The 24349-nt window shown below is 43.0% G+C and overlaps 1 protein-coding gene across 1 annotated transcript; it reads right to left on the reverse strand.

Annotated features, from left to right (window-relative positions):
• Positions 1 to 2349: 2349 nt before the first annotated feature.
• On the reverse strand, positions 2350 to 22887 carry LOC115324369. Its single transcript, XM_029984902.2, has 5 exons — positions 22744 to 22887; positions 19988 to 20160; positions 16154 to 16224; positions 11517 to 11720; positions 2350 to 2633 (listed from the first exon to the last, which is right to left on the reverse strand). The coding sequence occupies exons 1-5, from the start codon at positions 22885 to 22887 to the stop codon at positions 2350 to 2352; spliced, it is 876 nt and encodes a 291-aa protein (XP_029840762.2).
• Positions 22888 to 24349: the final 1462 nt, after the last annotated feature.

Raw genomic sequence — 24349 nt, forward strand, 5'->3', positions numbered from 1 at the left:
CCCGGGAGAGAGTGAGGAGGAGAGCCCCCCAAGCCAGGCGGCTCTCCTACGCTTCACGAACAGGTTGAAACTCACGGCAACCAGGCCGCGCGTCCCGAACCACGGCCGTTATACCGGCCATCGGGGAAGGGCGACCAACGGTCCCCACACAGTCTAACACCAAAACCGGCGAAGCTTGCGTTTTAAAGTTATGATTAGATGCGATGCAAGCGAGTTGGACAAAAATTAGGAAAAAATCTCTGGAGAAGGGGGATAAGAGGGACAAAAGACAAACATAAATCTCCAAACACAGGTATGTGGCTGGTGCGCGACCAAAAAAAATCTGCCTGGTCCGGGTACTGAACTTGGGACCACTCTTTTTTCAGTGGAGCGCTCCACCAACTGGGCTAACAAGGGGCTAGACGTCACTAGAGCAAACGGGTTTTATCAGCTGCCACCAGTCCAACACGAACACGGGCGCAGCTTGCATTTTAAGGTTGTGATTAGATGCAATTCACTACAAAGGTGCAAGAGAGCTGGACAAGAATGACGAAAATATTGCCTGGAGAAGGGGCGAAAAGACAAACACAGATCTCCAAACAGAGCTAGGTGACAGGTGCCCGACCAAAAAAATCCGCCTGGTCTGGCTATCGAATCCGTTACCAGGGGGATTTCTTCGGTCGCGCCTCAGTAACCTAGCTGTGTTTGGAGATTTGTGTTTGTCCTTTGTCCCTCTTGTTCCCATTCTCCTGGGAATATTTTTGTCATTCTTGTCCAGCTCGCTTGGACCTTTGTATTTAACTACATCTAATCATAAAGACAAGGTGTTGTTGTTCTTTTAAATAGGTACTGGTTTTCTTAGTTCTTAATGCGATAGGCATATTTGGGTTGCTTCATCGTAACCATTTTGATATGCAACACAATACGCATGCACACGAGAAGGTAATTAGGGAATAAATAAATTGAAAAAAAAAATCTGGGTGTCCCCAAATTGAAATCAGAAAGAGGACACCATGAATCGTGAGCCTTACGTTCAAACACCGGACAAGAGGGCGACAATTTTTTTTAATTGCACGAGCCAAGGGGACGATTTTGATGCGATATTTATTAAGTTACCTTTTATCCCCCTATCGCGTGCATGGCAGGCCGCGGAACGAGGCGCACCTTCGATTGCCAGAGTCTTCGCAATGCCATACAAGAGGAACAAGTGGTCTGACGAGGATATGGGCGAACAGAAGTGCGGATCTGCTGAGTACAACCACTTATGTGGGATGAAAATCGCCGACCATTTGACGCTCGGTTACCCTTCATGAGTTTCGTCGCAACTTAAAGGGGCGGTTCAACGATATTCAGTAATTGTAATGTTTTCCAGGAACTTAGTGGCGCTGGTGGGTCTCAAGGACACTCGCACGCAACGCCACTAGCCAAGAAAATTCTTTGTTGCAATTTAATTTCACGGAAAAAAGCGAGCGCTTTCTTTGAATCTCTCCTTCGCGAAACTTGGTGTCGTAACTGCGGGTTTGCAGTACCCACTCCAGTGACGAGATTTGAATGCAGCTCACAGATGGGACCCGAGCATTGCGTGAGCACTCGATTTGGGCTCGTGATAATAAATAGCTTGAGAAGCATCTGGGTAGTGGCCCATATTCAATCGCTTCAATGACGACAATAGCCGAACCATAAAGATGTCTGGAACTCAGCATATGTCCCGCGCTTTGTCAACCATAGCGCGTGGCTATGATCAACATTAGCGGCGTACAGTCGCTTGCAGACCAATTGGCCTATTGTTCCGGCAGCAAGTTGGGGGGTGTAAATAAAACGTGCGTTTCGTGGGTTTAACATCAGGAATCCGTTCTGAGCGGGATTCGCGCAAATTACAAAAATCGTTGCATCGTCCCTTTAATCACCGGCATGTTGCCTTCAAAGAAGACAAGCAATCCTATCACAATTCGACGCAGTGTGTACCCAAGCACTGCAGAAACGCAGGCCCCTTGGTTTTATTCACAGAAACCATTTTGAAGTCACAAATATTTATTGAAAGAAATGCTTATTTTATTGCCATTTTTATTGATATAATACCCACACCAAGTATATCTTAGGCACTCCTCGCTAAAGTTGACTTTTTTACCACCAGTATTTTTTTCCGCACTGCAGACTGCAAGATTTCTTCTCGAGATATCACATGGGTCAAAGTACTGCTGGTCTCTGCACTTGTCCGAAGTCACCCCCAGTGTTTAGATGACTGTCTTAGGTACTAGACTGGTTCCTATTTACGGAGCAACAAAAGAAAACGTCAATGGACACTCGAAAGATGGCTTGAGCACGATGTCCGATACAGACACGGGAAGAGTATTTGCTGAAATTATTGTGCTAAGGACTTGCGTTTACGTCACCCGATGCGGCGTTCTGTGTTTTATCTCTCTTGTCGCAATCTTCCTTGTCATAAATTCTGTATGTCGGATATCCACAGTTGAGAAGAAATGCGTATCGACAGCTGGACGGAAGCTCCTTAAATAAGGAATCATACGTATACGTAGTTTTACTCGAACTGTCAAATTCCTTCTCTTTTTCCTCTCTTTCTTCGCTTCGTGCTCTTGTAGTGACTTGTAGTGACAAATGTTTTAACAAATCTTCTCTCAACCAGAATTCACAAGCTGGAAAAAAAAAAGAACGATATTTTGAGGCAAAAGGAAAAACGCGCATTTCAGGTTATAACAGTTCGCTTAGGATAAAACAAACGAAAAACAAGCGGTTTCATGGCAAAAATATAAATATAAGCTTTCCCCATCTGAGAAATTGAATAAAGGAAAAAAAAAAACACAAGGAAGAATTCTTTATAACTTTGCAGAAAAACAAAAGTAAAATAAGATTCAAGTTTCACAGACCGAGTATAATGGTTTTAATATGCTCTCAAAGATATTACACTAAGCACTTCAATAGATTTTTCTGCGATTTTAAACTTTATGTTCACCAGTTTGGCTATCACTGTGAGCTTTTGTGATCTGTAATGCTGCACCATATCACCGGTGTGTCAGATAATCCCTCCCGAAAAGAACAGATCGAAATGTCATCGACATATCTTTTCACAAAACAGGATTCGGACGTCAGTTCTGGCAACTTATCAGATACAATGCAATCCAAAGAATTTAGGTAAATTTCCGCTAGCGCCGGTGCTACACTCGACCCAATGCATACTCCCTCTTTCTGTAAATACTTTTTTCCTTGACACTCTACTATTGTTGACTGCAAGTAATAATCAAGAACGGCAAGAAAACTGTCCACCGATATGCCTGACCGCGATTGGAACCTTACCAAATTCATTTCAAGCACCCCTTTTACCCTTTCCAACAGACGACTCTTCTCTAATGAGTAATAAAGATCCTTGATGTCCATTTACAACATATCTCCTTCCTTTCCATGATGACCTTCGAGTACCGTGATCAACTCACGCGAATTTCTCAGTGACAAAGACTTATCTAGAATTGCATGATTTAAACCTTTTTGAAGAAACACGGAAACTACCTTCTGCCAAGTGCCATTCTCATTGATCACCACTCTAAGTGGCATCTCCGGTTTATGATCCTTAATGAAGAACTTTATGCTCAACGCTGATTTCGACAGATTTACCATGGTCTTTGCTACGTCCTTAAATTCGTCTTCCTCAAAAATTGAAACTATATTTTTCTTTAACTTTCCGATGTTTCCACCCCATTCTTGAAACAAGGATTCCATCGCTTCACCCGTTTTCGTTTGAAATGACGATTTTGAAAGAACCGCGAATCTACCGGATTTATCCGTTTGTAGCAATTGTAAGGACCGATCCTCTAACTCTTTTCTAACCGAGCTGACGACACGAAAATTCCTTTTCTCATTTGGGTATCCAATCCCCATTACGTTTTCCATTCTGCCAACAGCCTGTTCAATAAACGCCGCTCTTTCTTCATGCCTGACTATTCTTGCAACCGACTGTATAGAAGAAAATACATCCACCCTTGACGGTTTTACATCAATACAAAACTTCGGTCCGTTTTCCAACACTGCTTGCGTCTTCCTGGATAACATTACGCCACCCGGATTGATAACAGAACCTCCACACATCCGATCGAAAAAACTAAAAACCCGTGAGTCTCTATCCCTTCCCTGCTGAGATTTCATCTTAATGCTATCCAGAACATGCCTTCGTTTGACATACCACATACGGTTGAAAACTGTCCTCCTGATGCTGTTCCAAATGATGTAGTCCCTGTGCCGCTTGAAATCACCTCCCACCAGGAGCTCCCAAAGTCTTTCGGAAGCGTTGCGTATTTCTTTGATCCGGTGACTTGAGGCTTCTCTGTACGCCTTGAGGATCCTCTTCTTGCCGCTCCAATGGCCCCCCGACGCTGACAGATGTTTGAATGCAGCTGGGTCCACGAACCTTTTTCGGAGGCAGATGCCGAAATATGCAACCTCGGCCTCCAGCTCCGCCAGTCGACGTCCCAGTCGGTCCAGTACTTCTACTGGTTGAGAAATCCAGGCGGTCGGTGTCGTTGATGAAGCGGTTGTACATGAGAAGGGGACCAAGCCTGCTTCAGGTATAATCAATGATATTGTAGTGAGTGCGCAGGCGAGCTGGTGGGAATTAACCATTCTGATGTTAGCCTGAGACTGAGGCAGGAAAAGAGGAAGTTCAAAGTAGAAGAAAAAGGAACAGTCGAGGATACGTCTCTAACACAGCTAAAGACAAGTTTATTCGGTCACCCTCTTATATACACTCCACAATCTTCACCACAGAACCTTCGCGACCTCCAAAGCCAAAAGATAACAAAGAACTCATCTCTTTCCACCACAATAATCAAACGACCTTGAGAATCCTACAAATCCCCCCCCCCCCCCCCCCCTCAGCAACACAACCTAGCTCCTCTCTCCCGGAAGACGATCGACCTTCGCGTACATAGCACACCCTCCTCCTCTCCTCCCCGGACCACAATCCCGAAACAACCCGGCAACAAAAGATACCAATCCACCTGATCCAAACCAAAGACACAAAGGAGGAAACCACTTACACCCTTTCACAATCAACAACCACTTAACAAAACTCTCAAATCGGCAAGAAGGTTTTTGCACTGCTGCTAAGCTGTAACGACACTTGACTAATGCAGTTGCCCATTGATTTCATTCTTATTGTTTCCTTTACAACCCTTTTGATGTCGTTTACTTCCCTGTGTATTATTTCTGTTTCGGACCGGCGTGGTATACAATTATTACATTCTTGAACATGTTTCGCTATTTCCGAATCAGTCGCGTTGTTTTTGACATTTCTTTTGTGTTCAGTCAATCTATCATTTATACACCTCGACGTTTGACCCACATACTTAAAACCACATTCCAGGGGAATTTCGTATACCACTCCATTATCACACGGAATAGACTTTTCTCGGTGCATTTTTGTGCATTCCCTTACACTCTTGTGGAAGGGCGTGAGCTTACTCAATTTATAGTCGGAACTAAAAACCAGATCAACATCGAACTTTTTTGCACAAGCCTTCAAGTTGTGAGAAATTTTGTGATAGTACGGAATTACAGTAGTTCTATGTTTTGGCCTTTGCTTTGGTTCTGCTTTCGTAGACAAATGTAGAGCAGAACCAAAGCAAAGGCCAAAACATAGAACTACTGTAATTCCGTACTATCACAAAATTTCTCACAACTTGAAGGCTTGTGCAAAAAAGTTCGATGTTGATCTGGTTTTTAGTTCCGACTATAAATTGAGTAAGCTCACGCCCTTCCACAAGAGTGTAAGGGAATGCACAAAAATGCATCGAGAAAAGTCTATTCCGTGTGATAATGGAGTGGTATACGAAATTCCCCTGGAATGTGGTTTTAAGTATGTGGGTCAAACGTCGAGGTCTATAAATGATAGATTGACTGAACACAAAAGAAATGTCAAAAACAACGCGACTGATTCGGAAATAACGAAACATGTTCAAGAATGTAATAATTGTATACCACGCTGGTCCGAAACAGAAATAATACACAGGGAAGTAAACGACATCAAAAGGGTTGTAAAGGAAACAATAAGAATGAAATCAATGGGCAACTGCATTAGTCAAGTGTCGTTACAGCTTAGCAGCAGTGCAAAAACCTTCTTGCGGATTTGAGAGTTTTGTTAAGTGGTTGTTGATTGTGAAAGGGTGTAAGTGGTTTCCTCCTTTGTGTCTTTGGTTTGGATCAGTTGGATTGGTATCTTTTGTTGCCGGGTTGTTTCGGGATTGTGGTCCGGGGAGGAGAGGAGGAGGGTGTGCTATGTACGCGAAGGTCGATCGTCTTCCGGGAGAGAGGAGCTAGGTTGTGTTGGTGAGGGGGGGGGGGATTTGTAGGATTGTCAAGGTCGTTTGATTTTTGTGGTGGAAAGAGATGAGTTCTTTGTTATCTTTCGGCTTTGGAGGTCGCGAAGGTTCTGTGGTGAAGATTGTGGAGTGTATATAAGAGGGTGACCGAATAAACTTGCCTTTAGCCGTGTTAGAGACGTATCCTCGACTGTTCCTTTTTCTTCTACTTTGAAACTCCCTCTTTTCCTGCCTCAGTCTCAGGCTAACATCAGAATGGTTAATTTCCACCAGCTCGCCTGCGCACTCACTACAATATCAATGATTATACCTGAAGCAGGCTTGGTCCCCTTCTCATGTACAACCGCTTCATCAACGACACCGACCGTCTGGATTTCTCAAGCAGTAGAAGTACTGGACCGACTGGGACGTCAACTGGCGGAGCTGGAGGCCGAGGTTGCATATTTCGGCATCTGCCTCCGAAAAAGGTTCGTGGACCCAGCTGCATTCAAACATCTGTCAGCGTCGGGGGGCCATTGGAGCGGCAAGAAGAGGATCCTCAAGGCGTACAGAGAAGCCTCAAGTCACCGGATCAAAGAAATACGCAACGCTTCCGAAAGACTTTGGGAGCTCCTGATGGGAGGTGATTTCAAGCGGCACAGGGACTACATCATTTGGAACAGCATCAGGAGGACAGTTTTCAACCGTATGTGGTATGTCAAACGAAGGCATGTTCTGGATAGCATTAAGATGAAATCTCAGGAGGGAAGGGATAGAGACTCACCGGCTTTTAGTTTTTTCGATCGGATCTGTGGAGGTTCTGTTATCAATCCGGGTGGCGTAATGTTATCAAGGAAGACGCAAGCAGTGTTGGAAAACGGACCGAAGTTTTGTATTGATGTAAAACCGTCAACGGTGGATGTATTTTCTTCTATACAGTCGGTTGCAAGAATAGTCAGGCATGAAGAAAGAGCGGCGTTTATTGAACAGGCTGTTGGCAGAATGGAAAACGTAATGGGGATTGGATACCCAAATGAGAAAAGGAATTTTCGTGTCGTCAGCTCGGTTAGAAAAGAGTTAGAGGATCGGTCATTACAATTGCTACAAACGGATAAATCCGGTAGATTCGCGGTTCTTTCAAAATCGTCATTTCAAACGAAAACGGGTGAAGCGATGGAATCCTTGTTTCAATAAGGGGGTGGAAACATCGGAAAGTTAAAGAAAAATATAGTTTCAATTTTAGAGGAAGACGAATTTAAGGACGTAGCAAAGACCATGGTAAATCTGTCAAAATCAGCGTTGAGCATAAAGTTCTTCATTAAGGATCATAAACCGGAGATGCCACTTAGAGTGGTGATCAATGAGAATGGCACTTGGCAGAAGGTAGTTTCCGTGTTTCTTCAAAAAGGTTTAAATCATGCAATTCTAGATAAGTCTTTGTCACTGAGAAATTCGAGTGAGTTGATCACGGTACTCGAAGGTCATCATGGAAAGGAAGGAGATATGTTGTCAATGGACATCAAGGATCTTTATTACTCATTAGAGAAGAGTCGTCTGTTGGAAAGGGTAAAAGGGGTGCTTGAAATGAATTTGGTAAGGTTCCAATAGCGGTCAGGCATATCGGTGGACAGTTTTCTTGCCGTTCTTGATTATTACTTGCAGTCAACAATAGTAGAGTATCAAGGAAAAAAGTATTTACAGAAAGAGGGAGTATGCATTGGGTCGAGTGTAGCACCGGCGTTAGCTGAAATTTACCTAAATTCTTTGGATTGCATTGTATCTGATATGTTGCAAGAACTGACGTCTGAATCCTGTTTTGTGAAAAGATATGTGGATGACATTTTGATCTGTTCTTTTCGGGAGGGATTATCTGACACTCTGGAAGCATTGATCAGATCGGCTGCCCCGGAACTGAGGTTTACAGTCGAACGACCCATGAATGGTAAACTGCAGTTTTTAGAGCTTATGATTCACAATGAAAAAAGGCTATGTTGGGAATATGAAAAAGAAAACGCAAAACCGCTGCTATCAAAAAACAGTTGCCATTCAAAAACAGTCAAAGCAGGTATTGTCAAGTCTTTAATCACAAATGCAATGGACAGATCATGTACTCATTTCTTGGCTGAGTCAGTGAAAAGGCAGTGGAGAAGGCTAAACAGTGCTGGTTATCAGGATGAATTCGTAGGGAAACAGCTATCCGTAAAATTCGCAGACAAATGTAGAGCCGAACCAAAGCAAAGGCCAAAACATAGAACTACTGTAATTCCGTACTATCACAAAATTGCTCACAACTTGAAGGCTTGTGCAAAAAAGTTCGATGTTGATCTGGTTTTTAGTTCCGACTATAAATTGAGTAAGCTCACGCCCTTCCACAAGAGTGTAAGGGAATGCACAAAAATGCATCGAGAAAAGTCTATTCCGTGTGATAATGGAGTGGTATACGAAATTCCCCTGGAATGTGGTTTTAAGTATGTGGGTCAAACGTCGAGGTGTTTAAATGATAGATTGACTGAACACAAAAGAAATGTCAAAAACAACGCGACTGATTCGGAAATAGCGAAACATGTTCAAGAATGTAATAATTGTATACCACGCTGGTCCGAAACAGAAATAGTACACAGGCAAGTAAACGACATCAAAAGGGTTGTAAAGGAAACAATAAGAATGAAATCAATGGGCAACTGCATTAGTCAAGTGTCGTTACAGCTTAGCAGCAGTGCAAAAACCTTCTTGCGGATTTGAGAGTTTTGTTAAGTGGTTTTTGATTGTGAAAGGGTGTAAGGGGTTTCCTCCTTTGTGTCTTTGGTTTGGATCAGGTGGATTGGTATCTTTTGTTGCCGGGTTGTTTCGGGATTGTGGTCCGGGGAGGAGAGGAGGAGGGTGCGCTATGTACGCGAAGGTCGATCGTCTTCCGGGAGAGAGGAGCTAGGTTGTGTTGGTGAGGGGGGGGGGGATTTGTAGGATTGTCAAGGTCGTTTGATTATTGTGCTGGAAAGAGATGAGTTCTTTGTTATCTTTTGGCTTTGGAGGTCGCGAAGGTTCTGTGGTGAAGATTGTGGAGTGTATATAAGAGGGTGACCGAATAAACTTGTCTTTAGCCGTGTTAGAGACGTATCCTCGACTTTTCCTTTTTCTTCTACTTTGAAACTTCCTCTTTTCCTGCCTCAGTCTCACGCTAACATCAGAATGGTTAATATCACCGGTCTCCGGGTTTTTAGGATCCGAACGAGTTTATTAGGGACCAATTTCAATATTAACATGTCTATGAAAATTAAGACAAAGATTGAGCAAGATGGCTCCCGTCTGTTCCCCGATTAGTATACAGTAAGGGGTTTTAACTTCGACACTTGAATAGATTTTCTTCATGTAGAATGAAGATAAGGAGTTAGATGTAATGTCCGGAAAAACAAAGTCTCATTTTTCATCCGTGGCCTTTTGTCTAAGTAGAAATAAAATACTAAAATCAGAATACGCGATAGCACACACGACTCGGCCGCCGGTTTCTGCTAGCAAAACTGTTTGTACCCTTGTATTAGGGGCCTTTCACTGCATTATTTCAATGGGCTGTTTTATTTTTCATATCCTACTTTTTGACTGAAGCTGCGAATATTAGCTGCAGTCGGGGTGGCACCAAATTCAGATCTCCAACCTTTGTGACCAGTGAAATTCGTACCTTGAGATGTATTTGCATATTAATAAACTACAGTGCTTTCCAGCCTATTGCTACACTGATTTCGTACTTCATTTTCGTCTTTTTATTTCTAATATAGAAGAAAAGAAATAAGTAGAGTATCTTTTAAAATTAGCATCGGGCGAACATGGTAGCTATACACACGCGTTAGGACTGCAATTCTTCGCCAGGTTCGTGGCTGAGTGGGCGTTGTCCTTGCATCTATGCAATTTCCGTTCCCAACACTTGTTCCCGCTTCACCTGACCTGGTGGAATGCTTGAGTATGTTCAGAAACCATTGATCTCACAAGGACCGTTCTCGACTTTGGCATGAGTATAAAACGAGTCATATAAGTTTGCTCATGGGGTCAGCACCACGGTAGTGTGCAATTCTACCTGCTACGCCGACAACGACGCATCCTATAGACGTTTGTAAGGAGCTGCGCTTCAAGTGCTGGTCTGGCCACTGTGGATAAAACACACTTTGTTTTTTGCGCCAGTCTTGAATCCGTGCGTACGCCTCAGAAATGCTTGACTCTCATGGGATATGCCCACACACGTAGCAAGATGGCGGCGCTCAGAGACCGTGCTTGCAAACGTTTATAGATCCATCGAACAGTCACCTTCTGCGTGCTGCCATCCTTGTCTTGTGGTCTGTTGAACGCGTTCTGAGCATGCGCAGTTGCTTTCTCATGGGGAATATCTGGCTGAGCGCATGCGTCCACACCCCACTGACTCGGCATATTTAGTCTGCGTGATAAGCGCTGGAAAGGTTTATTGCCTTTAGCTTGCATGGAAGTGGGCCTCTCGCCTCATTCGTATCAGTTGATTTCGAAGAAGCCAATTGTATACATGGGCTGCTCGTGACGTCATTCAAAGAGCGCTTCGATGACCACCAGAGAAGAGGGGAAGAGCAAGCTCTCCTCTTATCAGGTTATCAGGATCCTCTTTTGTGGCTCCCGAATTTGCACAGACGTCACTATTCTCCTCCCAAAAGGTCATAGAAGATTAACCCTCACTCAAAATGCCTACAAAAGCAGCTCACTTCTGCTCCTCTTACATGGTGTGTAAAAGTATGCGATGTGAGGTCATTGCAAGCCACGTGTGTATCTTTTTGTTATGTCACTGTTTGAGTAAAGGCTCAGTAAACTTTTTACACTTATCGAAATTTGCTCGAATGATTTTGTCTTGACTTTTGTGTGATTTTCGGAATCATTGACCGCTTAGTTGTTGGTTTCTGGACGGAAAGTGACTGGAAAAGTGTTTGGGTTGATACTAAGATCGAAACGACTTTGAATATCTTGTTAAAAGGTATGTTTGGGCTGGTTGGTTGACGATCATCTTGGTTTAAAACAGCCCGACAAAACAAGGACAAAGAAAAAAGAGAGAGACGACAGCGATGTTATCTGTCTTGTTTATACTTTCTTTTTGTTTTTGGCCGCGCTGTTTAATCCAAGTTGTTGAATATCTTGCATATATTTAAATTTAATTACTTTCATTTTGCGCCTAGAAAATGTTCTTAATAAGTTGCAATTGTAAAGAAAGCATTTCATTATACTCACATTTAGAGTATGCTACATTTTGTAGTGATCTCAGTATATGACAAAAGGAATTGCTGAATAGCACGTATTTTTCTGAATATTCAGTGAAGGGACTTCGCCAACATTCCGGATGATATATGGTGCAGCCGTAGTATCCGCAGAGGAAGTTGAACTTGAGATCGTAGCAGCTTCCATTTGGTGACGTGGCTTTAGGTTTTGGCTGGCCTTGAAAAGAAAAAGGGAGGAGAATTTTATTAATTAGGTGGTACGTTGTGAGCTCGACACTATACGCACGGATCGGATTTGAGTCAGGACTTGGCGTGTGGCGTTAACGCCAAAATCCAGTGTAAAATAAGTAGAAAAAAAATGCCTCAAACAGCTATAATTGCAGTCAACAATAAACGGCGTCAGCAATTAGACAAAACAAGTAAAGAAGACAGAAAATGAGTATGTAGCCATGGATGATAGAACCCATTTAAAAGTGTCCACACCAATAGCTTGTGGGTCAACTATTTGAGTACGCCGTTGTTTGAGCGTGTACACTGAGGTCATCTTAAAGACGAGTGCTGCATCAGCGGTCGGCAAAGACTGGGACTAAATCCCTCGCTTCGTGCCCAAAAAATGGCGACGACTAGTGCTGCTGTGGTGCACTTAAGAAAATTGTGTATTGCGCCAATCATTTAAGGCTCTCGTATGATCCGACGTCGAGTGTAATAAGCGCGGCGTAGCGCAGCGCGCACAAATACTTATTGCTCGCAGATAGCGAGTCCTGCTCGCCGGGTAATCAAACGCGCGCGTTCTGCGCCAAGCTGCGTCCGCTCCGCTCAACGTTGGAGAAACAGAGCTTTTCGACTAAGGCCGTCGAGTGCCCACAATGTAGCCAGGTGAATACGCCATTGGGCTTTCTGGTTCGTAGATGTTGGTGACGAAAGTCTTTCACGTTCACGCCTCGAATAAAAACGAAAGGAAAGGGTTTCCTATATAGCGTTTGTGCGTAACTTTCTGTCCGTCTTAAATTGTAACTGCAAAGAAAAAAAAGTTTTTTTTTAAACAGCCTAATTGGGACAAGCATGTCACAAAACAAATGTTCCGCGAAAAAAATGATTTTTTTTATCAATATTTACGCCACAGGACGTAATTTAGTAGAGTCAGAACCTCTCCACATTTGAAACTCCCGCTCTTTCGACCCCCGCGGAAGAGGAGTACGCCCCGCCCCTCACTCTCCTTGCGTTGCAGAGTTGAACGAACGACGCAGCGTCTCGACTTCCGGCAAGATCTGGCAACTACGCCAGGCCGCGGTATTTTCGTATTGTTTTGGTTTGACGCGGTTTGCGAGCACATGTAGCGAAGACGTGACCGGAGAAGTGCGCCTATGATGTTCCCGCAAGACGGAAAGTATCGTTCGTAATCGTCGTGCGCGCTTTGAAAGCGAAGGGAGTCACAGAATCCACGAGTGCGCAACCACAAGCCAAGGTTCACGACAGCGCTGCGTTGGTTTCGGCGATCTCGTTCTGTTTGGTGCAACACGGCGATGCGACGGAGCTGAAACGTTCGTGGTGTGTGTAACGCGGTGCTAACACGGAGCGCAAATTGGTTGTTGTGGGGTTGACGTTCAACCAGTTAAGTCCCGTCGTCGTCAGCTGATCCAGTCAAACTGGTCCGGGAGGACGCTGGGAGCGTTTTTAAAATTAAATCTGCCTCGTTCAGTTTCAAAATGTGCAAGTTTCCCGACGCATACCGTGAGTAAAAAGCTGCGGGCGTTTTCAACAAAAATTACGTCGTTTTAATTGAACAATGGACTCCGAATTGTTGTCTTAAATCTGCCGTTTTTATGCTTCGTGTTGGACTGCGTTTGCACAGCGACGTGTTGCATCGTGCGGTATGAATAAATTTGGGCACGATTTCGTACCTGCCTACAGATGCATGAACTGAGACCATTTTTCCGTAGTGGACATAGTGCTTTTTTATTTTCTGTCTAGTCGCGGACGTTAGGTGCACACGGGGCGAATCTCGACGGCTTCCAGAGAGATATGACGAGAACGTAACTAGACACGTCGGTCGCTACGCGAACGCTCGATTGCCTCCAGCCAAATAGCATTCCTTTCGGGGCGACATGGCTGCTGGAAGGCTCACTGTCGGGATCACGCATCCGACATCTCCGAAAAGTCAGCATTTGCACGCGCAAACAAGCAAAACAAAAAAAAAAAAAAAAAAAAAAAACACGCTAAGCAAGCAAAGAGGAAAACGAAAGAACCGCGCTATGAAAGCCAAAACCCCGCGTCGCTTCCTATCACTAACACCTGCGACAGCTGCTAAACACACACTATTTCACTTCAAGAAGTCTCACTCAAGCACCTGGGTCAGCACGAAACGACGAAACACTGATCACTTCGGCGAAACGATTAGTCGAGGTAGGCGAGACAGGCGGGACAGGCGGGAGCAGAGACTTCGGCGGCCATGAAAGAATGGCGAAGCGTGCGTTTGTATGAATCGAAACGGAAGTGCCCGTCTTGTAAACCTTTTGTAAAGAATAATAACTCTCATCACATGGGTTATTCTTTAAACATAAAAATATGCCGCTCAAAAGGAAATTGCAACATAAAACAAACGTTTAACAACCAAGATCTAAGCTGTCAATCACACTCTTAGCCAATGAGAACCTTTTGGGATTGACGTCACATAATCACAACTTCGTGGCGCGCGATTTAAAACGGACGAAATAGCCGCAAACTAAAATGAGTCTCACGCAATAAATATTGCTGTAAAAAATGTTTTTTCTCGTGGAAAATTTGTTTTTTGACATGCTTGTCCCAATTAGGCTATTTAAAAAAAAACTTTTTTTTCTTTGCAGTTACCCTTTAAATTGCGTAACTTCTTGTTTGGGCATTTTGCTCATACCCTGGCACTGGAAGTTTATACAATTGCAAGCAATTGCCACTGGTTTTTCTTCAGTCTCCAACATATTTCTGTCATACTCCAGGTTTTAATGTTATATACTTTATGTTTCCCACACGCTACACAAAAAATACGTAGGAATTTAAATATTTACAAAATGTATTTTAGAATAAGCAGTAATCTATAATCCGCTTACATTTAAACTTACAGGGTAACACGAGATCGCGGTTTCGAAACATGCTCTCCCTGAACAAGCACGTACGTCAAGCATGGCACGTCTCAAATAAACGGAGGAGCGTCAGCTTGCCCGCGTTCGTCAAAAGTAACTCATGCACTAGACCTCGGTGTTGCATTGGGGGAGTCTTAAAGCAGGAGAGGAAAACCGAGCACAATACGTAAGTCTTGGGAGCACATAGAAAGATTGAAAGGAACTGTAATTAAAAACAAATGCTAGCACCGCAGCGCGCACATCAAGCGCGCGCGAACGAAATATTTTAGACGGTTACACGCATCGCTTTAATAGCTGACAGCCGCCATTTTATTGCTCTCAATTACCCCGCTGCGACGTTATTAAAAAAAAAAAGAAGCTTGTAAGTTTAGGCGTAGCCTCCTTTATACTGACAAAACCTGGCAGATTGTAACGTAGCGCGGCCGCCAAAAGTGGAGAGGTAGAGCGACAGTCAAGAGTCATGTAACGGGCGCCCCGCTGTGGCGAGACGCCGCAACGCACTTGTCCCGAGCGATGGAATGTCCGCTCGTACTTCTCGGGTTCCTCGGGCTGCCGCTTCTTTTCCTTTCGGGTTTGAAAACCATGTCCCGGGTCCTCGCCGCTGCAAAAGCTGTGCGCTGAATACCAGACTCCCTGAGAAATGCTTTGTGCTACCAGATCCTCGCGCTTCAAATGTGCGAACGGGCACTCTATGGCTCCGCCATCGAAGTGCCAGGCTTTGTGAGTATACAGGAGGCTGTGGTTTAGATAATCTGAGAACATTTAGTTGCTTCAGCTTAAAGCGAACTAAGTGTCACAGGTACATTTTATAGTGGCATTTTATCGATTGTTTATAATAAAACCTGGAATAATAATTTCATATTATATGGAAGTACGTTCTAAAAAGAAAAGAAAAAAAGGGTAACTATTTCAAGGGTTGTACACAACTGAACACGCGCATATTTTGAAAAGGAAAACAAGAACATATATGCTAAAAATTCGTTCAATAATTTTAGTTTACTCGAACACATGAGGACCAAAATGTTGGAGAGCAAACCAGAAGTATAGTTTGAGTGTCAACATTTTAGTGATGTGAGGAACGTGCTTATTATCAACGACCTCGTATTCCTAGTATGTTTACACCGGTTTCTGTGTACCGCCAGATTTTGGATACAAAATAGCTCAGTGGAGTCCTTTTAAGCTAATATTAACCCCTGTGCGTCCACAGAAGTTATTCAAACAAACATGACACTGTAGTAAATCAGACAAAAACCATAGCCGCACTCGGTACTCAAATATAAAAAAATTGATACTTGCACGCAGCTTTAGCATGAAACATATGTGAGGGGTTAAATAAATCAATGGAGACCACGTAAAAGTTTAATTCCCAGGCTTACAACCTGGCAATTAAGCTGTGCTTCATAAATTCACAAATAGTTGCCGCATTCATATTGCGCCTCCCGGCGACAACTGTTTCGCTCACAACACTTGCCAGAAATCGTGCCATAACGATGGAAGTGTTAATTGGTTCTATAAGAAATTGTAAGGTACGTACCCAGTTGCATATTATTTTCAATACTGTAATCCTTTTGTTTTACAGCTTGAACAAACTGTGTTTTTGATTTCCTGTAGCACAAGATGGGGGAAAAAAACTATGTGTAGACATCTTGTTTACACTTAAAGTCCGATGTACAACCTCGTTTTTTTGAAGGGAAGATAATCCTCTTAGCGCTCCCCTCTTCTAAGCTGCGAGGGGAGCCAAGTTGGGGCAAGGTAGAAAGTGGAGAGGATACAGGAAAGGACAAGGCGTGCGAAAGTGTAAAGCCCGAAGTTTACATCGTCCTTTGTGGGACGCTCGGTATAATTTTTTTAGGAAATAACAACGTTTGTTAAATATTAATTAGGCATTATGTTTCACGCTTTTTTTAAGGCCATAGTAACATAAGTTTTAGCCATTGTGCATGTAGCCTATCTCAAATTCATAAATCAGAAATATAAAGAGCAACCAAAAGTAAACGTAAAGTTATCATTTAGCGGTTTTCATACCTTATGTTTAGCCAAAATGATTTCAACAACATGCAATAGACTTCACTCGTTCTCTTACAAACGCCTAGCTTGAAATTAAAAAAAAATATATTTAACACTTTGCTTATTTTTAAATTATATGAACTGAACCTATCAAAAGGCTTAAACTTCATTCCTTCTGTGTGTCAATACCGGCGAGAGAAAAAGAAAGGATTCTCAAGATTATTTTTTTTTTATCTTTTAGTAGGGAAATTAAATTAAACCTGACCGCAAAATCGTTCTTCATTAAAAAAAAAGAACCCTGTCTTTTAATGAAACAATACAACCAAGGGGGATCGGTGGCTGAATTTGTTTTGGGATGTCCTACAAAGGACATTGAAGGAATATCTTAATGTTGTTTTTTTTTGCCTTTAAATCATAATGATACTTTTCCTTGTGACTTGTTCACGTTGATGGGTCTGCATAGCCTTCGGAAAACAAGGATTTTTGATAGAAATGCTGATCCTCCACGGTCCACGAAGTCCAATGTCATAGAAACTGTGTCGCATGTACGTAATGTGTACGACCACCTTAACAAACGCCCAGAATAGTATACACTTCTTGACAAATGTGCTCATCTTCCCGACTTTTAGAGATGTGACCCTATTCGAGATATGTTACCGTAGACCTCTTTCTTCGTATTTCCCTATGACCATCACAAAACACTTTGAATGTAAATAAGGGGTAACCATGTTAGAGTGTGTTTTGATTGTTTCTACCACCCATTTTTGAGTAATAAATACAAAAAAGTGGTCTAGCGCACACCAGCTCGGAGCACGTGTATAGAAAGCTCGCGCTGCAGAGCCCAGTATCCTGAGTTCAATCCCCACCCGCGCCCGTTTCGATCTGGATGAGCATCGTACCGGCATGCGGTCGTGTATCACTACTCCGTGGTGCACGTTAAAGACCCCAGGCTAGCGGTTGTACTGCACTGGCTAAATTGCTCATCTACAGCGAGCGACTCCTCGCAACTTTGAAATGGCTGACCAACTACACGGGGTATAAATATCCACACAACCCAAATTTTTCTTCTTCAATACCATCCAAAAGATACTAGACACAGACACGTGAATCTGAGCGAATAAACTATTTTTCTAAACTATGCTACAAACATAAAATTCTTAGCCATAAAAGGTTTGTATATGCTTGCTACTATGAATGTGCCAGGTATGCGAAAGCGTTATATTTGAGAAAGGACAAATAAGACTGGTTCACATATGGATGAATATCTTGTGATATCGTTCCTGTAAATTCTGGCCAGCTCCCAGTGGGGGCCGGCAACTTATGTCTTTTTTAACTTACGAGTAAATGGCCTCTTTGGTTTTTACACACAACAGTGGGTGTCGTTTTCCCGTATTTTAATCTTGCCTCAGTGAAACAAATTCTTTTACTACCGCTGCCTGATCATTATGGTCACATTCAAGCTTTCAGCATGTGCGGATTAAACACCTTAAAGAGGGGAGCAACGATTTTCGGGATTTCGCCAGTTAGCTGCGAGAATTTTCGTAAAAGCGTTTCGAAGGTCGTCGTACCCTTAACTCTCACCCCGTATTTTAAGTGACGTCACTTGGAGTACCACATTGTCTCCCGTTGGGTTGGGAACCCAGCGCACCCTCTGCGATTGCCTAATGTTGAAGGTATAGCATCGCCGAAGGTTCCGGCGTGCGATCGACACAAGAGACTGTTCACCAAGGAGCTGACGCCGTTTTTATCAGCGGTTGCGGACTGTTTTTGCTGAATATCTGTGCTCCGAATGACGGGACACCGTCACTCCCATATCTGCCACACCCGGCTACAGATCGGCAAATAATGCGTTGTTCTTTTTGTTTTTGCGTTTACACAGCGGAATCGCAATATTTCAGGGAAAGGGGACGCGTTCTCTTTCGCTTGTGCCAAGTCAGGCATATCGACGTAATACGGCGAGCAATTGTGTTCCAAAATCCGTCGCTGGCACATCGGAACAATAGAGGAGCATGCCAATCAAAAGGCAACATTGCCTGAGGTCGGGGAGAAACAAAAGCACTTGCGCGCGTTTTGGGAGTAAACTAACGTACGAGGTATGCAAGAAACAGACGAACTTTCTCGTTGTATACGCCGATACAGAATCGAGACGCATACTTACTGTGGTGTTACAATAGAGTAACCAGTGTCATGTACGTATTGTGTTATTGAAGAGCATACGAAGATCATATGACGAAAATATGTAGATAAAATGAAGCGTACTGAGCGGATGAGACAATCGCTGCATAGCCGCCCAAAAGACAAGATCTCTTACGGCGCGTTGCTTCAAAGTTTGAGTCTTATAGTTACCCTTTCAAGTATGCTACTCCACCACACCGCCTTGTCTTTTCGACGTTTCCTATTTGTTCTATGTGTGCACCGAACGGGATTGAAGTTAAACAGAGGTGTTCTGGAACCACATGCCACCGTGTGGAACGCGGTAAGAAAGTTTTTGAGACGTTGCACGCGCTTGTGGTGCTCCAGAGGTTATCTCACTCTTTTTCCCGCCACGTGTACATGCATGCATGATTTCTTGTTTAGTAGTTTTACAAAACACAGTATCAACATTTGCGGGACTCAAAAGCCACGCTTGAAAATATAATGGACCATTTTCATCTCTGTGCATGGTCCTTAAAGAGGAAATAATCGAAAACGGGCCAATGTAATAAACTTACTAATAAATGATTTCGTACGCTTTATTCATCAGCATACCTTTTATTGTTTTTTCTCTAGAGACCACGCAAGATGTTGAAAATGTCTCAAAGATCGTATTTGATACAGATTTCGTTAAAGCATATCTTGTCAGCCTTAGTTGGCTCAATTTGCGAAGCTTCCATACTGTTTTGAAGTTGCGAGAAAGCCTCATTTTTTATTTTTTGTAAGCAATAACTGCTACATGTTTCTTTAATCTGCCCATGAAAAATAAAGATTTGCTTGTTCTCGCAGCCTGTACAATATTCTTCAAATGTATTTTTTGCCATGTATATTTATAATGGCCCATCTATATATGCTGCGCGCAAGTGCTTATGCGGTGCTCAGACGATGTAACTATTCTTCTATAATAGTAATCCTATCTTTTTTATGAGAGGGCTTTCGGCACTTCGGTATGCATCCTATTTTCAAACCTCAGTATACAGTTCGAAATAGTGTATATAGTAAATATTTGCTAAAAAATAAAGTTATTTAAGCACGCGATCGTGCTTCCGTGAAACTCGTGGATACCTATCGGTTCTTGAAAAGGCATTTAACCCCCTCAATGGACTGGTTGAATATTTTAATTAAAACGTATAAGGTAGGGACATTGTGAGGCAATGAACATACTTACATTGTTTCAGAATATGTGTTGTACCATTTTGATGTGTATTTGGCGCTCTTCAATGTGTAATTGAGGTCACTTGTTTGCACTTGAAGACAACTAATATCTTCGTAATGTTCTTCTGTCCCCGACCCGCTACTATAAACTAGATAATAGCTCTGATTCTCCATCCACTTGATTGTCTGAAAATGTATTAATGTTTCTTGAAATTATTTTGACACAAATTAAATGCTGTCCTCAGGTATAATGGGTATGCACTGATAAATAAAAAATGTGAAGACATTTCTACTCAAAGCTAAGCTAAACGTAAGAGGACTACCGATTTTTTTTTTTTCGTTCGTAATAAATTTTGATGAAGATTGAAAACGCACACTCCACTCTCATCCATGCAGTCTACGAGTGAAAACTTCTCATTGATTCTCCAGAAGAACGAAAATGACAAATGTAGACTCGACGTAAAAAACAAGTACTTAAAATGCTTTTAAAGTGACACTGACACTCCCCAAAATGTTTTTTCCTTTTTTGTCAGGCGATTCATTATGGTGTCGGAACATTACCCAATTAATATTTTGCTACAGAGTCACGTATATTTTTAATAAAACCAAAAAACGCAACTGCTGGAAACCGAAACCGAAACTCTCGCACCGCGCGAGGAAGTGGAGAGGATAGAGTGAATGGCGGAAGTCAGATAGCTACACCCAACCGTGAATTTTTTTTTTTTTTTTTTTTTGCCCGTAGCAGACGACATGCATTCCTTCGCCATGCGATTCCTTTGCAGTTATGTTTTTTTCCGCTCGCTGTTCTGTACTTCCAGATGTACATTTAAGTGTGAGCGATTCGTAATGAGTGCCCGCGTGCCGTGGTGAATTCCTGTGATCGGCTCCGAGAAGAATACTCTCAAGCTGTTGCGTGAAGAGTTGTCTCACGTATCCTGGTTCAGAAAGTGGCATTGTGCGGCACAGTGCACAAGTTTACGAAAGATCAACGGGTCGGGATCAATGGCTGGCTGCAATTCCTGTAGAACAGTTACGCGAAGATGGGAAAACGGACGCTACCCGATTTATATGCTCCTTGCAATTTGTAGAAAGTGACTACATTGAGATCGCGGGTGTCACAAATGAAATCGTATACCATTTAATTCAGCGACGTATCGTCTACCAAAATTGCTTTCTTTCAGTGATAATTGTAAAACAAGAAATATAAACATCGCAAAATGCTTGACAAAAAAAGAAAAAAAAAAAAGAAAAGGTACACCTACACCAGGGATGGAACCCGGGTCCGCCGCGTGCACGCGGCGGGCCCGGGTTCCATCCTTGGTGTGGCTGAAACCTTTTTTTTTTTTCTTTTGTGAAGCGGACGTCTTTCCACTGAGCTACTGAAGGATTTTTTTTATTGCCTGAGCTATTGAAGGATCTCTTTCATGCGTAATAATGCAGCCAGTCGACTGTATGTAGGAAGTTTTCCTTTCAGTACACGCTCCCCGCTCAAAGTCGGGCAGCACCACGCATAGGCCACATTCGCACATCGTAAAGAAACCGTACGCGTGCGTATTGAACTCGAAGTACGCACTTCGTGCTTGACGTTTGAGCGAGCGATGTCTTCAGCACGAGAAGGGACGACTGCTCGGCGACGTCTTCGTGCAATCGGCTTGCTGGTCGGGCGTGTCGTACGGGATGAATATCAGTTCTTTTGATCGGTCCAAAATTGCTCTTTCGAAGGAAGACGGAATTCGCCGGTACCGTGAACGACAGTTCTAAAGTAGAGGTCCAACACCAGTCATCCGCTGCCATCCACTAGTCTCAAGATACGCGAAATGACGCCATGTTGAGAATTACGCAGTGAACGCACAAAATGCTTCCGGTTGTCTGTGCTACTTTTTTTCAGTCAACGTATTTGCAGCTTTTTGGGAGCCACAAAATATGAGTTTCATATTTCTTTTCTATTTTTAACGTTGACTGTGTGCCTTCAATGACCCACGACCTTGATTAAATTTGGTGGTCGCGTCGAAACCTTAGAAAACGGCCCGTGACCACGGAAAAGAGAGTGAGCGCGACTCCAACCGGCCAGTTCTCTACATATATACGCTGTTTTCGGGCGGAAAGAAACTGAATTTTGAGCCGCAAATTCTGTTCTGTGTAGTTGGGTTCTTATATGTCACGTACAACTGAAAACCTCGGCGAGCATAAATACCCTGTCAGTGTCCCTTTAAAGACAATGTTCGTGCTTAAAAATTAGATTAATAGACAAAAATGTTCCAAGAAACGAACAAACAGGCAATATTGATATTCACTAACAAAAATAGCAGCGTTTGTTTAGCTTCATTAAGCTGATTTTGATTATAGGCATCACATTTTATGGCGTCATCCTTTTAAATGTGTGCCACCTGGAAAACGAGTATACTAAGCCGCTGCCAATAAAATAAAACTGCTTTCTTTCCAAAGGTTAAAAACATCTACGCATCATCGGAGGCTCAGACTTTGCCCAAATATAACGCAAGACGTTAGTGGAAAATAAACATTAAAACAAATTGTAACTAACGGTTCCGGTCATAACATTTCAGGTCAATCAGTAATTCTTGCACTACGAAGTTGGGTTTGTTTTCAGCAGAGGCATTATTCGGGTACATGTATTCACACGGTCATCCGCCTGCCCTCTACTCACTAATATAAAGAGGATCTCGACTGAAACAGCAATCGCTTTATGAGCAGGCAGATGGCTGTAATATCGTTACAAAAATTTATATCCCCGGTGAAAATAAATCCTACCTTCCAGGCATCCTGCATCGCGCCAAGGTTTTCTCTGTTCAGGTCAGGATTGTTGTCTGTCGGTTTCTTCCAACTTTCAAACTCTACGTCGGCGCATGTTGCAGAAACGCTTAGACAGAACACCAAATGTTTCAGGGACAGCATCGTTGACGACCTCTCAGACGCAGTGGCAATTTGGGCAGACGTGTTCGCTTTATATACTTTCACCGATTACGTTATTCATGGAAGAATCGAAATTTCTTTTCGTTTTGTGTTGTGAAAAGCAACACTCACTTGTGTGCACTCACAAATATCACGCTTTCCCACCTATTTTTTCAGGATTAGGTGGGTGTGTCTCTTCTCAGTTTGCCAGGCAATGAATCCCCCGCTTGCAAGGAAGTTCAATACCCTAGCACCCGGCCTGACATCATGTACAGCAGCAACGCCTAAAAAATAACTCATTCCCAGATTGCCTTGCGAACCGACGCTGCTCTCATCGTCTGCTCGCCACTCGGTCGGCTCGATTGGCTACGTGAGGCTTCGACTACGTCTGCTCCGTGCCTCTGGTCTGTTTCGTCCGCCCGTTGTTACGGCTGGCTTTCGATACGATCGCGGCACACAATACAGTATTTGGTGTTCAACGAAATGGCGAATTTAATGAGATTTTGATATTTGTTGAGCTTGAATCGGAAAAAAACTTTCCATGTGCAGTTCATTCATCCCAGAGGAAAGCTTTATTGTCCTGTCTTCTCCCACGAGCGCTTCTGTTCTGCACCAGTGTTGACGAAACGGCGCTCCTGGAACGCATTCCTTTTACGAGGAAGGGAGGGACGCCGCCCTTCCATCTTGCATCGGTGAAACTGGAACGGGAACTCATTACATTTCGAAAGAACTGCTGACGGAACGAATATTTTTTATATATATTTGAAACTTTATTTGGACCTATAGTGGAGATTTGTTGTCGGTGAGGGGTTATGTGTTAAGTGGGAGCTCCTCCCTTCTTTTTCCACATTACCAGAGCGAACGCTTGAGAGGTGGCTACTTCTTCTCCGGCATTCGCTCTTGTAAAGTGGAGAGAGATGAGACTCGCTTCTATTTCACTCTTAACTTGTAACTGACTATAATCCTTTTTTTTTTAAATTATTATCGTCAACTTCAATCTCTGATTTCAAGGTATTGGGCAGCGTGCGAAAGGTATTCGAATACAAATAACTGGAACAAATGTGACCTGACGTTGCGATGTTTCCTAACCAACTCGCCTGAACACGTTTGCTTCTGACAATTCGATACGTAGTTCGACGTGCATATATTTTCCCTTGTTCGCTTTATTTTATTTACGCATTATCTAGCGCAGTACTTTAGTAAATTCGCAATTGCACAATTAATTAGAACGGCACGTTCCATCTTACAGATGTAACGGGATCGAATTCCTTTCGAACCATTGTAACTTGTAACAGGAGTCGTTCCAAGATTGAGAAGGAACGAGAAAAGAACATTCGTTCCTGTCTTGGAAGAACTTGTCGAGCACTTTCTTACACTGTATTGATTTCCGTTATGTGTAACCAACTAGCCTGTCAGCAGGTTTTATTATTTTCGTTAAAGGAATGCATTTAAGAGCAAAAACAAT

Source organism: Ixodes scapularis, unplaced genomic scaffold, assembly GCF_016920785.2.
Source record: "Ixodes scapularis isolate PalLabHiFi unplaced genomic scaffold, ASM1692078v2 PGA_scaffold5__190_contigs__length_132052651, whole genome shotgun sequence".
Taxonomy (NCBI): Eukaryota; Metazoa; Arthropoda; class Arachnida; order Ixodida; family Ixodidae; genus Ixodes; species Ixodes scapularis.

Excerpts from the sequence above, each read along its gene's own strand:
- LOC115324369 (XM_029984902.2), bottom strand. The coding sequence starts at position 22,887 with ATGCTGTCCCTGAAACATTTGGTGTTCTGTCTAAGCGTTTCTGCAACA. Across the intron at positions 20,161-22,743 it reads CGATGCAGGATGCCTGGAAG|ACAATCAAGTGGATGGAGAA; the intron begins GTAGGATTTATT and ends ATACATTTTCAG. Across the intron at positions 11,721-16,153 it reads TGAAAATAATATGCAACTGG|GCCAGCCAAAACCTAAAGCC; the intron begins GTACGTACCTTA and ends TTTCTTTTCAAG.